General features: G+C 44.1%; 1 protein-coding gene across 1 annotated transcript in view; it reads right to left on the bottom strand.

Moving 5' to 3' along the window:
• Positions 1 to 2,648: 2,648 nt before the first annotated feature.
• The window catches only part of tmem176 (transmembrane protein 176), a 17,079-nt gene continuing 2,426 nt past the window's right edge, over positions 2,649 to 17,301 (bottom strand). Inside the window, exons 2-7 of the mRNA XM_026172175.1 lie at positions 9,940 to 10,068; positions 9,249 to 9,359; positions 9,095 to 9,151; positions 8,822 to 8,971; positions 3,447 to 3,563; positions 2,649 to 2,906 (exon numbers count right to left, since the gene is read on the bottom strand). Of these exons, the coding sequence (XP_026027960.1) occupies positions 2,847 to 2,906; positions 3,447 to 3,563; positions 8,822 to 8,971; positions 9,095 to 9,151; positions 9,249 to 9,359; positions 9,940 to 10,065 (621 nt within the window). The 5' untranslated portion in view covers positions 10,066 to 10,068 and the 3' untranslated portion in view covers positions 2,649 to 2,846. The remainder of the gene's footprint in view (positions 2,907 to 3,446; positions 3,564 to 8,821; positions 8,972 to 9,094; positions 9,152 to 9,248; positions 9,360 to 9,939; positions 10,069 to 17,301) is intronic.

The raw sequence follows: 17,301 nt of genomic DNA, 5'->3' as shown, positions 1-17,301 counted from the left end.
CCCCTGTGTAGCACTGCTGAACTGGAAGTTTGGGTCCTCCCACTATTCAAATTCCACTTTAATCTCTGGGCAAGTTGTTAAATTTACTTTAGTATAGAACACTTTCTGGTCTTTTTGACCACTCAGAGCACTTTACATACATACCTGTGAGCTATAAAATTAGTCTCAAGTGAGGACGCTAACACCTGATGACAGAGGTGCTTCATTTGTTGCACAGTCCAGTGTTGACAGTGTGCTTTTGTCTCACGCAGTGGGTTTGATGTGTTTATTCATTTATGACGTTTTCAAATTTTACACAAAATACTGTCAAAGATGGCACGAACAATTCTCTTAACACCAATCTTATCACAATAACATTTTTATTTGAAACATGGTCTCAACACTGCACACAATGTTGTATCCTATGTGCCACACCTACGTTTAAACCTGAAAGAGGAAAAAAACCTGGACTGGACTGTGAAGAAGAAGTCCCAGGGTTTGTTTCTGACTGGGTGCCTTCTTCATGCAGGTACATTTCTTCCACATTTAGTGAAGTTTCTTGTTTATGTCATTTGAAAATTGCAGAACCTTTTCTCTTGATTACAAAATCAGGATCTTTCAGCTATGAAATTCTTCAGATACAAAAACCATGATCCATTTTTTCTTTCAAGGCAGTGCATTTCTATATGGTCCCTGTATGCTATCAGAAGACTTTATTTATCCCCAAGGGGCCATTAACAAACAATTGCCCCTTGGGGATAAATTGTTTGTTAATGGCCCCTTGGGCAACTACTCAGCAGTTGTGACTGGACATAGCCGAACGCTCCACATTCATATGTGACATCATCTGCCACACATAACAAGTACGGTTGTCTTAGAGGAGAATACCAGAATAAAAAGTCTTTAGTCTTGTATAAAAATGCGTCCCTGCACACATGGCTGCACTTAGACTGTGATGTGCCGTCCATGAACCATTAATCCAGTGTTGAACAGTTATTACTAGGGGTGCAACGATATTCGTATCGATATTGAATCGATACAGTGCTTTCGGTTCGGTACGCATATGTATCGAACAATACAACATTTGTAATTTATTTTATCAACTTTCCTTCTGACGATGCTGTCTGTGTTGAGCGCTCAGTGAATCTGTGTTCGACTACTCCGCCTAGGCTGCACTGTCGAGCGCAGATCCACTGAGCGCTCAACACAGACAGCATCGTCAGGAGGAAGAGCGCAGGGCAAGCTAGCGAGACAGAAGTTAAGCTCTCCTTGCAACATGGACCTCCCCCACCCTCATTCAGATCTGGCGTTTGGAATTATTTTGGTTTTCATGTGACGTATGACCCTGAAGGTAAGCGCGTCATGGACTAAAGTAAAACAGTATGTTGGATGTGCCATGCAATGCTTAATTACATTGGTGGGAACTAGTGTGTTAGCGCAGTTAGCTCGTTAACGTGTTGGCCGTCTAGCCCCATGCACGGGGCGATCGGCGGTAGCTCGTTAACGGAGATTTTCCGTGTTGTGGCGTTAACGTCATTTCAACGAGATTAACCTGAAAGCACTAGTGGGAACACAACGAATATGACTGCACATTTACGCCGACATCATCCTAGTGCAAAGACAAAAACAACAAGCATGCTACTAACTTTAGCCGAGTCATTTAGACAGCTGTTAGCACAGGATTCTCCTTATGCTGCTGAGAATATAGCCCAGAAGAAGCGGATAGTATAGCTTTTATTTTGGAAAGAGACATTTCTCTGTAATAAACTCTCTTTTCCAAAGATGAGTGATTCCTCAATCAGATACAGGGCTCGCAATATCGCTAGCCCGACGTCCTGGGGCTAGCGATTTTTTTCAGTCGGGCTACCAAAATCTATCTCTTCCCTGCCCGTCGGGCTATTGTAGGAAAAATATATGTCAATGCTTTTGCATTCTTTCAGAAATGTAGCTGGGTAATTATGTCATTGGCATCGGTGAGCCACTGTCAATATGTGACATATTGAAGTCGCGTTTGAATTTGCGCTTGTTTTTTTGCTTTCACTTTGCAATCGTGCGAACTGTGTATAGAGAGCGACAGCACTGATCTGTGAGTGATGATAATTTGTGCACCAATTCCTCTGACATCGTCTTATTAATCGTTAGCTTACTGAGCAAACATGACAAGTGAAATCTCCGGCAGCTTAAACATGTGAGAGGTTGATCGCGCAGAGAATCGCTGAGCTTATGTGAGTGCGTGTGTAAAAGCAGCAGGATTTATATTTGACTACGATGACCTGGATGACTGAGAACCTTCACAGACAGATATATATTTTAGTTCTGCTGAGCCAAATAAGACAGGTCAGGGTGAAGAAGTGACAGCCAAAGAAAAGCTTACCGCAAAACGGAGAAGTTATGACAAATCAGACTATAAGGCAAAAAGAAAGTGCAGCTTTATGGTTTCATGGACAAAAGAGTTTCTGTGGCTGCAATATGACGAGCTAAATAACCAGGGTCCGCAGGTGCGCATTCGCTGTCAAAATAAAAAACGCGCACAAGGGTTAGGGTTAAATTTAAAAACTGTACTTTTGAGTTAAAATATATATTTATAATTTTAATAAATGACAAATTAAAAAGGCATGAACATTTTTTTTGTATCGAAAAAATATCGAATCGTGACACCAAAGTATCGAACCGAACCGAACCGTGAATTTTGTGTATCGTTGCACCCCTAGTTATTATGTCTGTGTGAAAGGCCCTTGACAGAACTGGCACACTTGTGTAAACATGGCAGGTAGCAGAGTAAATAAGTGGTAGATGTAAGGGGTTAGACAAATTCAAGACTTTCAATCATCAGGACACAGATGATCAATCAGTCAAAGGATAACTGATCAGTTCAGGTCGGGCGATGTAAGCAGTGTTGAAGTGGGTGGAGCTGCTTCACCGAGAGGCTGCAAAAGAAATAAAGAGAGTCGGTGTTTCAGACATCTTTCCAAATCACAACAGAGTTGGCAAAAGTACAGACATTCTGTACTTAAGTAGAAGTCCAGATACTACTGTTAAAAAATACTCCAGTAAAGGTTGAAGTACTGATTCAACTCATTTACTCGAGTAAAAGTAAATATTACAGACTCCAACATGTACTCAAAGTAAGACAGCAAATAGTAGTTCTTTGCAGCGCATTTCTATTTTTGTGCAAAGCATGAAGTTGATGTGAAGGTGGAATTCAGGATCTCAGCATCATCAGCTAAAATTCATATGAATCTCTGACCATGAACCCACAGCCACTGTGCACCAGTCACACACTGGCCTTTACTTTAAACCCATCACAGTGAAGCAAACCAGCCTGTTTATCCTGCTCTAACCTGCAGAGGATTGTCATGCACCAAACAAAATGTTGAGATGGGTATTGTAGCTGACATTGTTGCAGATTTGATCCAGATGCACTTTGAGTATGAAGACTATGAAGAGTTTGAGAGCTGGATACTTACGGTGTATGATACGAAGCTACGCCTCTGCCTGAAGAGAAGGACACAGAGAATGGCAGCGATGACTGTCTGGGCCAGAGTGAAGACGAGGAGGGACGACTTCACTCCCCTGCTCAGCCTCTGTTGTGAAAAGTACATACATTTCACACAAGATGCATTAATTATTGCACAATTTATCCATGCTCAGTGCCATTACTTGTGCTTTTGCTGTATACAAGCAAAGTAATCCATCCATCGATCTACTTAAACTAATGAATAAATGTCTGGATGGATCATTAACATGAATGATGAATTATTTCAAGTCGATATTCTATATTTTATTGAAAAGAGTATGAAGGCAAGTGGGAGATTCTTATTTTGAAATTCTTTATCATATTTCTTGTTTCATAATGGTCCAAATGTTTTCTGTGTGTTGTCTCCAGACAGGCCAGTTTCGTGCTCATTGACTATTAAGCTGTGTCTTGGATATGTGCAGAATGGGTTTTGGTAAATAAGCATCATCTGTAAAAACCCCCAAACAAACATCTGCATGACAGCATTTGTTGCTCCACAACCCAGATGTATGTTCAGAATGAGTTGGTCCTTCACAGATGTAAAACCTAAACATAGATGCACTGTTGCACTCCTACACCATCAGAAACGCTGTCTATAGTCTGTGTCCTCCAACAAGATAACTGCCCATTGAAAAACTGTTTCATAAGTGTCATAAGACAGTTTTCCAATTCTTATCAGTCCATCTTAAATCAGCTCATGTCCAGGGAAGTTGGAGACGTGTCTCGACTGTGTTTACATCTGTTTTTTCTTTGCATGGAACAATTTTAACTTGCATTTGTGGCTACAGTGGACTGTATTAACTGCCAGCTGCTGCATGAAGCCCACACAGTGATTTCCAACACAGGCTTGTATCTGTTTTTAATATCACCACTATTTCATATAGTAGTCAGCACTGTCCTTGGCCTAACAGATGTTTCGTCAATCAGTAAAACGCTCCACAGAGCTGGCCCTCCAGTCAAACCCATTGACACTGAAGAACAGCTTTGGTTAGGACCCTAAGGTCACTCTAACACAGCCCCTTACAGAAATGCTTGTGCTCTAGCTGCGGACATAGCCTCACCATTCCAGGGCTTGGTTTTTTAGCATAGACACGTACTAGATACTGGGTGGGAATCGAACGTACGACTCCCGCTCCAAAGGTGTGTAGTCTTACCACTAGACTATCCAGCTACTTTTCTTGAGTGGGCCAGACACACACATCATAAACCATTCACTCGTACTTTGTACAGTGTAGTATTGTACAAATCATGGTGTCGTACAAGAGAAGTCCAATAGGATCGATTTTGAGGTTCTTTTATTGGTTTTTAAATGTCTTAATGGTCTTGGGCCTTCTTATCTCTCAGATCTGCTTTTACCATACGAACCCTCGCGGACCCTGAGGTCCTCTGGTACTGGCCTTTTGACTGTCCCTAAAGTCAGGACACATGCTCACGGAGAGGCAGCTTTTCAGTGGTATGGTCCTCGTCTGTGGAACAGCCTGCCGGAGGAGCTCAGGGCCGCAGAGAACGTACATGTTTTTAAGAACAGGCTCAAGACCCACCTTTTTAATTTAGCTTTTACTTAGCGTTTATTTATTTTTTATGCTTATTTATTCTATCCTGTTATTCTATTATTAATTTAGACTTTACCTAATATTTAAGATAAGATAAGATAAGATAACCTTTATTAGTCCCACACGTGGGAAATTTGTTTTGTCACAGCAGGAAGTGGACAGTGCAAAAGTTATGACGCAAAAATTAGAATACAATAAGAATAAATACAGTACACAACTGTACAGAATAGAATAAAATAAAATACTATATACAGTAGAATAAAATAAAATAAATATACAATAAGATAAAAATAGAATACAAATACAAATACTATATACAACTGAGTAAAAATACAACGATGACAGAAAGGATTATTGCACTTAGTATTATTGCATATGTATGGATGTGTGTGCTTGATCAGTTAAAGTCTTTGTTGTGGAGTCTGACAGCAGTGGGGAGGAAAGACCTGCGAAATCTCTCCGTCCCACACCGTGGGTGCCGCAGTCTCCCACTGAAGGAGCTGCTCAGTGCTGTCACAGTCTGCTGCATGGGGTGGGAGATGTTGTCCATCAGGGATGACAGCTTAGCCGCCGTTCTCCTGTCACTCACCACCTCCACTGGGTCCAGAGGGCATCCTAGAACAGAGCTGGCCCTTCGGATCACCCTGTTCAGTCTCTTCCTGTCCCCAGCAGAGATGCTGCCGCCCCAGCAGACCACACCATAAAAGATAGCAGAAGCCACAACAGAGTCATAGAAGGTCTTCAGGAGTGGGCCCTCCACTCCAAACGACCTGAGTCTCCGCAGCAGGTACAGCCTGCTCTGCCTTTCCTGTAGAGGGCGTCTGAGTTATGAGTCCAGTCCAGTCTGTTGTTCAGATGAACACCAAGGTACCTGTAGCTGTCCACAGCCTCAATGTCCATACCTTGGATGTTCAGTGGTTGCAGTGGAGAATGCTTGTGCCTGCGGAAGTCTACCACCAGCTCCTTGGTTTTACTGGCGTTGATCTGGAGGTAGTTCAGCTGGCACCAGTCCACAAAGTCTTGGATCAGACCTCTGTACTCCTTGTCGTCCCCATCAGTGATGAGGCCGACTATTGCAGAGTCATCAGAGAACTTCTGCAGGAAGCACTGGGTGGAATTGTGGGAGAAGTCTGCAGTGTAGATGGTGAAGAGGAACGGAGCCAGAACCGTTCCCTGTGGGGCCCCCGTACTGCAGACGACCCTGTCCGACACACAGCCCTGAGTCCTCACATACTGTGGTCGGTCGGTGAGGTAGTCCAGGATCCAGGTAGTGAGGTGATGGTCCACTCCAGAGTTCACCAGCTTGTCCTTCAGAACCGAGGGAAGAATGGTGTTGAAGGCACTGGAGAAATCAAAGAACATGATTCTCACAGTGCTTCCAGCGGTCTCCAGGTGAGCGAGGGAACGATGTAGGAGGTGAATGACGGCATCATCCGCTCCAATGCCAGGCTGGTAGGCAAACTGAAGTGGGTCCAGTGATGAGCTTGTTAGGCGCCGAAGCTGAGCCAGGACCAACCGCTCCAGGGTCTTCATCAGGTGGGATGTCAGAGCCACCGGCCTGTAGCTGTTGAGGTCCTTGGGGCGTGAAGTCTTTGGCACTGGTACAACACAGGAGGTTTTCCAGAGCTGTGGGACTCTTCCCAACCTCAGGCTCAGGTTGAAGAGGTGCTCCATCACCCCACACAGTTGGTCCATGCAGGACCTGACGACCCTCGAGCTGATGCCATCTGGGCCCGCTGCCTTCTTGCCATTAATCCTCCTCAGTTCCCTCCTAACCTGGGTGGTTGAGAGAGACAGGCTGGAGCCTTGTGTTGAGTGTGTATTGGATGCTGTTGTTGGGGGTGGGGGGGAGTGAGCAGGGTGAATAGAGGAGGTGTGAAGTGTCTGAGGTGGAGCAGCAGCAGTGGGGGTGGGTGAGTCTGCAGCCGATGTTGCAGACTGTCTCATGGCTGAATCAAATCTGTTGAAGAAATGATTCAGTTCATTTGCCCATCTCACATCCCTCCCAGGCAGAGAGTTCTGCTGTTTGTGGCCTGAGATGGTTCTGAGGCCTCTCCAGACTTCACCAACGTTGTTTTGCTGAAGCTGGTTCTCCATCTTCTGCCTGTAGCTGTCCTTCCCATTCCTTATCAGTCTCCTCAGCTCTCTCTGCACCCTTTTCAACTCCTCTTTGTCTTTGGATTTGAAGGCCCTCCTCTTCTGCTTGAGGACGGTTTTAATTTCTGGGGTAATCCAAGGTTTGTTGTTGGAGAAACACCGTACAGTCCTGGTAGGTACGGTGTTATCCACACAGAAGTTTATATAGTCAGTAATGCATGTAGTAAGGCTGTCGATGTCCTCACCGTGGTCATCACAAATCACCTCCCACACAGTCGACTTATTGATTTTATTCTTATTCATTTTTTAACCTTCTTACTCTATTTATATTTATATTTATATTGTATCCTGTTCTTATTTATTTTATCATTTTACCCTGTATATATCCTATTGTGTCATATCTCCAGTGTTTCCTCAGAGGGCGCTCTCTGCACCGGGGCTGTGATCGACCGTGGCTGCTGGGTCTCTGGGGTCCTCTCAGCCTTGCTGGGGGGCTCCTTGGCCTCCCTCCTGCTGTGTGCCCAGCCCGGAGGCTGCGGTCTGTGACCGGCTCTCGGTGCAGACGGCTCCCTGTTATAATGTTTCCTCACTTGGCTCATGTGAACCCAGCCCAATTTTTACTCTTTAAGTGTGCGTGTGTGTGTGTGTGTGTGGGGGGGGGGGGGGGGGGGGGATATATGTGTATTCACATCATTTATGTTAATGAGAGTGTGGGGAGTGAGTTGGAGGGTGGGGTGGGGTGGGCTGTTTTTAACTATGTAAAGCACTTTGTGCTACATTGTTTTTTGTATGAAAAGTGCTTTATAAATAAAGATTGATTGATTGATTGATTGATTGAAAATGCTTAAAACCCGGAATGTTTGTGGAAACTCAAAGACTCAGGGCTCCAACTGCATTGAGGCTGTGACTTTGAATATTTCTGCAGAGATTTCAGTTTTTGCTTTTAGTGCTTAACATTCAGCTGCAACTGCAGCTCATCAAGCCATCACCAGCTGCACTGATTACCTTCTCCATGAGCGTCCTATTTAGCAGTGCAGCTGAGCTACAGTCAATGCTGGATTATTGAGTTTACCCTTGTTAGTATGGCCGTGTTCCTCTGTGTTTTTGAACCTCACTTGTTGTGGATACCTTTGCCGACATGTGTGTTTGTTTTGTTACCAGGGAGCGGGAGCGTTTTTCTTCACTTGGACGGAGTCACGGATTAGGAGCACAAGAGGGAAGTGTGTGTTGGAGCTATGGGTCGGAGCACGGATTGTTTGGAACTTTTTTTTACGTATAGATCTAACTATACTGTAGAAGCACTTCATCTTAATAAGTTATTTCTAATTATATTTTATATATTATGGGGATGGCTAAATGCTTAAATATGCAATCCATACACTGGACATGTCACTATTACTCAGGATGTGAGCGCAAAAAAGAGTATTATGCTTTACACAATTACAAAAAGACAGAAAACAACTACAAACTGAAACACGTACTAAGAGACAACAAAATAAATACAAAGTAACACAAAAATCTCTACAAAGAGAAAAAAACGTGTGTACAAAATGACAGAGAAAAAGACTACAGGGACACAAAAATGATAGACACACAACAAAAATGTGCAAATTAAGTACAAAGAAATCCAGAATGACAGGTACTGAAAGACACCCAGAATAGTTTAAGGACCAACCGTCTCGTAGTGCTTTTCGTCACATCTGTTGTATTCTGTAGTTTTCATACAAGGCTCCTCAGGATTCTTGTTCATGTCCACAGAGTAGATGATCACAGCCACCACTGACAGCATAACAGACACCATGCTTATCATGAGACACAGCTGCAGCTGAAACCCCGCCCCCCCAAAAACATTTTACTTTAGTATGTTAGCTTTTTCTAAATCATGCGCTGTTGTTCAGTTATTTTCAACTTAGCTGAAACAATGTTTCAAGTTTTAGAAGAGACTCACAATCTTCATGGTGCAGTGTTTGTCCAAGAATATTGCGATTCCTCCTGCTGTGATGAACTGCGAGCAGGAAAATCCATTTATTAATATACCATTAACCCCCCCACACGCGCACGCACACACACACACACACACACACACACACACACAAACTCACCATCAGGCCGCTCCACCAAGGAACTCCCAGGGTGACCACCTCTGTGAACTCAGTGAAGAGCAGAGGAATGGAGTAGGACATGACCATCAGTCCTAGCATCACCTGACTAACCTGGGATGTGCACACACACACACACACACACACACACACACACACACACACACACACACACACACACACACACACACACACACACAGATTACTATCAAACAGCTCTCTGACAGAAGTTATGATACAGGAACATGCTGCATCCTCATCCATGTGAAACATGGAGGTGGTAATTCCATTCAATTCCATTTGTACACCAGTAATAACAAAGACAACTGAATTAAGGTGCTTCATATTGCAATGTAAAGACCCCACAGCATTGCAGAGACATCTCTAACAATCAGATGACCGCTGTGAACAAGCACTTAGCGAAGATGTAAAGAAAGGATTCCCTTTTAATAGGATGCAACCGCCACCAGAACTTGACCAATGGGGGGGCAGCCATCGGCCAAGACTGGCTGTGGAGTAATGAACCAAAAGGATTGCAAAGGTAGGCAAGGACAAAATACACACTATGGAGTGGAAAGGACAAAAGCTAATGACATGTAGAAGTGGCATATAAATGCATGGGGAGGGAAAAAGAAATCAAAACACAGACGTTCTGTATCCACACATATACAAACACACAGAGGTCAAAACTCACCCCCAGACATTTGGGTTCTCCTTTCTGGATGGCATTCTTCAGTGCCTGTTGTCTCTCAGCAAGCTTGAGAGTATTCGGGTCTGCCAGCACCCGCACTGTGAGATCCCTGGAGACTGACACTGCCATCACCTGCAATGAGCAGCAAAGCACCCACTGCACTCATCTCTCAAATCAAATCACATGCTCTGCAGAATTGTGCAGGGAACATTGGGGGAGCTGCAGAACTTTCCTACATCACATATGCAGACTTTTAGTAGTCTATGTTCCATTTAATTATATCCCAACAAAGTGTGTAGATAGCAGATATTTTCTCTTTACTACCATCTCCTGGAAAAAAGGCAAAACAATGACTCACCATCATTTTTAAAACTGTGTACATGCTGTTGTAAAATGCAAGCACAGAGATGTAGCATAGTTGCATTTAGCATCGGGTTCATGAACACTGCAAGATGCTATAAAAGATCCAGAAATCAAAGCCTTACCTGCAGTTACTATAAGTACTAACATTGTGAAGAACTACCTGTCCTCTGTGACTATTACAGACTTAAGACAGGAACACTGGTTTCGACTTTGAGGCTGCACAATGCATGAAAATGGGCAAGTATTAAGATATTAGAAGCTACAGTCTGTCTGTGTTCCAGTGAGCCGTCACCTTTGGCTCTGTACTAGTGGATCTCAAGACATTTGAATGATATGAAGAAGTTCATTTGTATGTAATTTTGATGATCATTGCTGATAGGAAACGAAAGCAAGAATCGAATGTGTCAATTTATTCAAGCATGTTATGGTTTGGTTGTCAGGTTTGGGGTTTTGTGTTCGTTCTTCTCCTCTCTTGTCCTAAGAGCCTGTCTCTGAGTCTGTCCAAAGGGTTTGCAGCTTTCCTCTGAAACCACATCTAGAATTCTCAATCGGTAAAGAGAAGGACAATGCAGTAACGTACCTGCCTGCCCACTCTCTACCACTGTTTGTATCTGGAATTTGCAAACCAGCCCACTCTTTGGTGACTTGTTCAAAGGGATGAGCCTGAGGCCTGAGGAACTATTTCACAGAATCAACTTTTTTAGGATTTCCTTACCTGGATGATTGAGGATGCGTCAAGACCATTTCACTGAGATGAAGAATTGATCATGAACTCTGTGAACATGCTAAAGACAAGAACTAGCCCTGACCTTGTCTATTCTTCCATTCATTCTGGCACTGTAAGCGTTGGATCCCTGATCAAGGTTTTTAAGATATCGAATGCTTCTGCAGTCTTCCAGGCCCTAGTAAACAATATGTATTACAGTCTTTTTGTGTTTGTATACCTTGATAATATTCTCATCTTCTCCAAGGAGCAGTATTGTGAGCATGTGAGGTTAGTTTGTATCAGCATGTGTCAAGGCAGAAAAGTGTGTTTTCACACTGTTGCTTTGTATGAACAGCAGATGTAGACAATGCCTTCATGAAACTGAGACAGCTCCTCTCCTATTTCAGAATCAGAATCAGAATCAGAATACTTTATTGATCCCTGGGGGAAATTATTTTTTGTTACAGTGCTCCATTTTAAACCAACATTAAGACAAGACAGACAATACACTAACTAAGAACAGTACAATATATACATATATATACATACATACATACATAAGTCACTCATTTTTTGATCCAACCTGACTCACACAAACAGTTTGTGGAGTTACACACTTGTGACTGTGGGGCAGTGGCAACCCTTTCCCAGTGTGGTGACCCACATGGTAAGTGCCACCCATGTTCTTTCTTCTCCTATCATTTGTCTTCCACTGAGCAGAATTATGACTTAGGTAAACTTAAGCTCCTAGCACTTACTGTCAGGGTCCTGGGACTGGGCGACCCAGGATCCCTGGGCAGTCATGGACCTGTGTATTATTATTATGTATTTTTGGTGTCGTTTCCCCTTCTCTGTGCGTGTACATATGTGTGTTTCTCTGTGCTGCGTTAGTCTGTGTCCCACTCATATGTTTAGGCGAGGTATGGGTGTGTATGTCTGCGGGTGTGCCTGGAGGATGGAGCTCGGCCACCTGCAGGCCTGAGGGGTGTGGCCCTGCGGAGGGACTGGCCACACCCGAAGCCACACACCTGCCGCTGATCAGGGCTCGTCGGGGGAGCTACTTAGGAGAGTCTTGGAGCTCCCACCGACGCGGGATCATTGAGTTATCTTACCAAGTCAGTGTGTGTTAGCTTAGGTCTGTGCTGTGCGTATATGCCCGCCGAGGGTTAGTGTTGACGGCTGCGCCTCTGGTTTCCCTACAGGAGGAGGAGTGGTCCGGAAAGGCAGCACGCACGGGGGTGCGGAAACACAACAGCGGGGAGCACGAGCACAGATATCGGAGGGAAGCACGCACACGGGGTTCGAGGGAGCAACGGGGAGTTATTGTATTTACAGCTTTTCACTGTGAATAAAGAGCACTGTTTGCATCGCAGAGTCTGCGTTTTGGGTCCTCCTTTCCCCACATCCCCACGGTCTGCCAGCCAGACCGTGACACTTACGTTAGCTGTGCAGACCCCATTTGGAGGGAGGCAAAGAGCCTTTTGTTTGTACAAATGATCAGTTATTTAATATTGAACACATTTTTAAATGAATTTTATAACATTTGTACTGATCACCAAATCTAGTGTATTTTTAACAAATTATTACATCTTAGAATTTTTGTTATTTTTAACATTTTTGCATATTATTTTAGTTTGTTGTAGTTCATTTCCACTTGCATCAAAGGATTTAAATAAATAACAAACATGTTCCATGTACCTCAAAGTCACTAAATCTGTTCTCAAACTCCTAGAAATGGAGGAAACAGTTTCATGATCATTAATATGCAAATTGCCATGACTGTTGCTTAACAACCACTGATCAACAACCACTGATCAATAACCATGAGTCCCATTCACAGAGAGTTGATTGGCTGCAATCACAGCATTGTAAGATGGTGACAGATGTACCCTTAGGCCCCTCCTCAATTCAGAGATGGTCTTTCCCTTTTCACGTAAATGGCCTCCTTGACTCCGCCCTCAAACCAGCGTTGCTTCCTGTCCAGGATGTTACATCCTCATCACTGAAAGAGTGTCCACTGGCCTGTAGGTGTGAATAGACTGCAGAGTCCTGGCCTGACGAGGCGGCTCTTCTGTGCTGTGCCATCCGCTTCGCCAGAGGTTGTTTGGTTTCCCCGATGTATAAATCACAGCAATCCTCCAGTGTACACTATACTGTGCTGTTTGTGCAGGCAGACCCGATCCTTGGGGTCGAGGCCCCAAATGGGAGCATTGCCATTAAGAAGCACTATCATTCAGCACTGACTGCATGGAGGGAAAGTGCAGGACTGTAAATGTACGGAAAAAATGTTCTTCTGAGCTTCAAATGCATTTATGGTACTTATCATGTCAGCAACTGTCTTACCTTTTGATTGACAGTTCAAATGGATCAGGACCCAATGACGTCAGTTAAAAATGCAAGGTCAAGCATCCACTCAGTGTCCTTGAGATGTCTTTCCCTTTGGTCTGCACGAACTGCATGAACTCCTTGATTTCACCCAAAGGTGACAAAAAATGACATACACCCATCCCCTGCTTAGTCATCAGATCTCTCTGTGTAGTAACAGGTCACCGTGCTCAGCTGAAAGTTCCTCCAATAGGACGCCTGCTGGTGAATGGTGCAGTGGTTAGGCAGACATTTTGGCAAGTCTGTGTTACTATTGCATTGAGCAACGAAGCCTGCATGTCAGCATGTCACGGTAGGAGCCCCGTGAGTAGTCTCCGACTCCAGCTTTTTTAATGGTACCTTGTTCTCCATGAAGAACCTCTTCACTGCATGTAGATGTCAACTCCCTCTGTTGTGTCTTTAGGGGCAGTAGTGTGAAATCATCAAACACCATTTGACAGACATGATCATCCGCGATGTACTGCTGCTGTCCACAGACTCATCGTGCTGGATGTTGAACTACTAACCAGATCCTGGTCAAGTTCTCAGATATAGCTGACACTCTTCTCACCACTGTACTCGCCCCCAGTTACACATATTTATGTAATTGATATTAGGACCATTCTTCTCAAGTGTTTGAACAGAGTGTTTGCAATTATTATCACTGTGCCCTCCAAAATCTCTTTGCAGCTCTGAATGAAGCTTCAGTTGCTTTTTGTGACTTTTCACCAGCCTTGTAAAAAAAAAAAAAGACTTCTGGTTGCCCAAAACTGCCTTTAATTCGTCGACTTTTTTGCTCATGATGGTGGGTAGTTAGCATGGAGGCTTGCATGAAGTGCACTGAAGTGTCTCTCCACTTTGTGCCGCTTTGCCATCGCCACAGTTGCCCCCTGTGTTGGGGAGTAATTGAATACATGTACCAGCGTTACGTATTTAACATACGAAATATGCATAACTGTATTTCGTTACAGTTACCGTTTAAAAAGGTGGTATTCCGAATACAGTTACTTTGTTGAAATAAATGGATTACACGACGGTCTTTTCCTGTTTCACATGTTAGGCTATGGCCTCTCTATTTTTGGTAATTCCACGCCGGTGGAAACCCAAGCGAAACGCAGTAAGGGGCTCAATGCCTGTGTCTTATTGTCACGGCCCATGTCACCTCTACTTGCAGCCGCATAATGACGTGAAGAAATATTTAAAAAAAATTATTATTCAAAAAATTATTTAATATGAAGGCAATATGAGCAGAGTGTTACAGGCATAGCCCTATACCCGTCATGTGCAAAAAAACGGAGAGCGGAAAAGTTCGAGCTGTCATGGAGCAGAAACGGGAGCTGGAAGCATGTAAATATAATAATAACCACTGCAGCCAAGAAGAGAGCCTGACGAGCCCAGTTGTAAGTAAGCTGTTAAGACTCGACTGTACACTGTGTTCCTGGTTTCCTTTGAAACAATAAGCTCTGTTGCAGCAGCCTTTCAACGCCTCTCTCTGTCTCTCACTAGCAAACTTGACCCAGACAACAAAGTAAAGCTAGTTTTCAGCTACGAGCTCGACACGAACCCGCCGTATTAGTCAGAGGTCCCTTTACTACGGTTCAGAGCCGCGGACCTGTTTTATATATGCGCGGAATAGTTTTCTATACGAGATCACTGAGGTGGCACGGTGGTTAGCGCTGTTGCCGCACAGCAAGAAGGTCCTGAGTTCAATTCCACCATCAGGCCGGGGTCTTTCTGTGTGGAGTTTGCATGTTCTCCCCGTGTCTGCGTGGGTTCCCTCTGGGTACTCTGGCTTCCTCCTACTGTCCAAAGACATGCAGCTTGTGGGGATAGGTTAATTGGATAATCCAAATTGTCACTAGGTGTGAATGGTTGTCTGTCCCTGTGTGTTGGCCCTGCGACAGACTGGCGACCTGTCCAGGATGTACCCCGCCTCTCGCCCTATTACAGCTGGGATAGGCTCCAGCAACCCTGAAAAGGATAAGTGGAAGCGAATGGATGGATGGACGAGATCACTGCTAAAAGTGCAGTCCCACACCAGTTGCCCTGCGAATGAGACATACACACTTTTCTTTAACTGTTAGTTTAAAGATTTTTGTTTTCCATGTTTTTCTGAAAGAGTGAAAGCCACATCCTGCTCCTCATTGGAGCTACGCCCGCTGTCTCATCTCAGCAAAGAGCAAGACGGCAATTTGTCTTGATATTGAACCTCAGACCTCAGACAAGGTCCGAGATCATATATAGATACCGTTCTGTTTTAAATATGTTCATATGCTAATGAGACAAATAAGTGGAAATTGTATTTCTATTGTTATACATCAGAAAATTGTGAAGCTTTTATTTTGACATCCGGATAGACAGGAAAGCCTTTATCTTGACATGTGCATAGACAGGAACAGTGGGTCAGGATTCCAGCATCACCTGACTGTCGGCCCAGGAACTGTGAGAGAGTAGCGGTGGGGAGGTGCGGGAAATTTGAAGGTGGACATTCCATACGGTTTGAGTGAATTGTTTGGTTTTTGGACTTTGGACTACGGATTTGGATCACAGAGTTTGGCAGTTGGCATAAACTGGTGTGTGACTGGCTCGAATGGTGTCTCTGGTAGATGAGGATGATGAAATGGATTTTGGTGAATGGACCCTGGTTGCTGGCGGGGGAAGATCAGGAAGAGGGAGAAGCAGGGGAGAGGAGGCAAGTTTGGTTGGGTTGCAGACCAGTAAACAGAGTTTGGAAGAGAACAGCTCAGATGAAGGGTTCAGGGTCATGAGGAAGAAGATGGTGAGGGAGGAATTTAAGATAACTTTGAAATTCAGGAAGGAGGATCAGGAAGTGCAATTGAGCCCAATAGCGGTGTCTAGAGAATTGGAAAAGAAGTTTGGTGCTAATTATCCACACCTAGTCAAGTGTGGATAAAAGCATACCCGAGGTAGGCTTCCCAGAAGCTCACTGTTCTTTGCCTTGATGGCACCAGCCATTTTAGCCAACCTGCAATGCCATTTTAAGATAAACCTCTTCTCACTAACGCTCTGGTATTCGTCTCCTTTTTTATGTTGCGGCTTTTGAGCAGGGTCGTAACATAAGTGGGGGCTCGTCCGGGATTGTTTAGACATTTTTTTGGGACTGAAATCAGTTTGTTTTACTTTTAAGTGGATGAGTGAAGGTGTTCACTGTGATTGAGCAACGTCCCTTTAGTAAGTGTGTTTTAGCTGGGTAGCTGTGCTGCCCTTCCATCGCAGCATTTGTTTGTTGTTTTGCTTTGTTGTTGTTTTCATTTGTTGTTTGGTGGTACACCACTGAAGACTAGGTAGGTAAAGTTAGGGTTTTATTGTTTTTAGCGTTTTAGGTTGGGAGTTGCACATAGTAAATCAGTGGCACCAAACTTGGCAGGAGGTTTGAGACCATTAATTCTGGTCTTGTAGCTGAGGCAGGTAGGCTGTTCTTAAGTTGGCATTGCGTGTACATCATGTGTGTGCATCTGATGTCAGTGTGGATGGATGCTAATGACATCCTCATAAGGTGAGTGTTTTGTGCTGTGGCCTTTATTGTGGCAGAGCGTGTGGCTACTTTGGTTAGATCACTTCTGAGCAATCATTGTGTGGCCATAGCTCTCTGTTTGTGGTTGGTCACTAGCATGCTTTCTTTACTGAGCTTTGGAGTTTAAAGTGACTTGTTGTGGTATAGGGCCACTTGTATGTGACCATTTGTGTGGTGGAGACAACAGATCAGTTGGTTGTGATTATTTGTTGCTACTTTTGGTTTGTGTTGTAGCAGATCAGGTATTCATTTTGGGTGTGACTGTCGTGCTCCTTTGTGTTGGTCACATGTTACTTTTTGCGTGTTCAGTGTGGTAACTTCAAAATCCTCATGCAGGGGCGTCCCTGTTTAAAAATGCCAGCTAAAGAAATGTGAGTATTTAGTTCTATGTTAGAGC

Source organism: Astatotilapia calliptera, chromosome 6, assembly GCF_900246225.1.
Source record: "Astatotilapia calliptera chromosome 6, fAstCal1.2, whole genome shotgun sequence".
Taxonomy (NCBI): domain Eukaryota; kingdom Metazoa; phylum Chordata; class Actinopteri; order Cichliformes; family Cichlidae; genus Astatotilapia; species Astatotilapia calliptera.
This window is presented reverse-complemented; position numbering and strand designations above follow the sequence as displayed.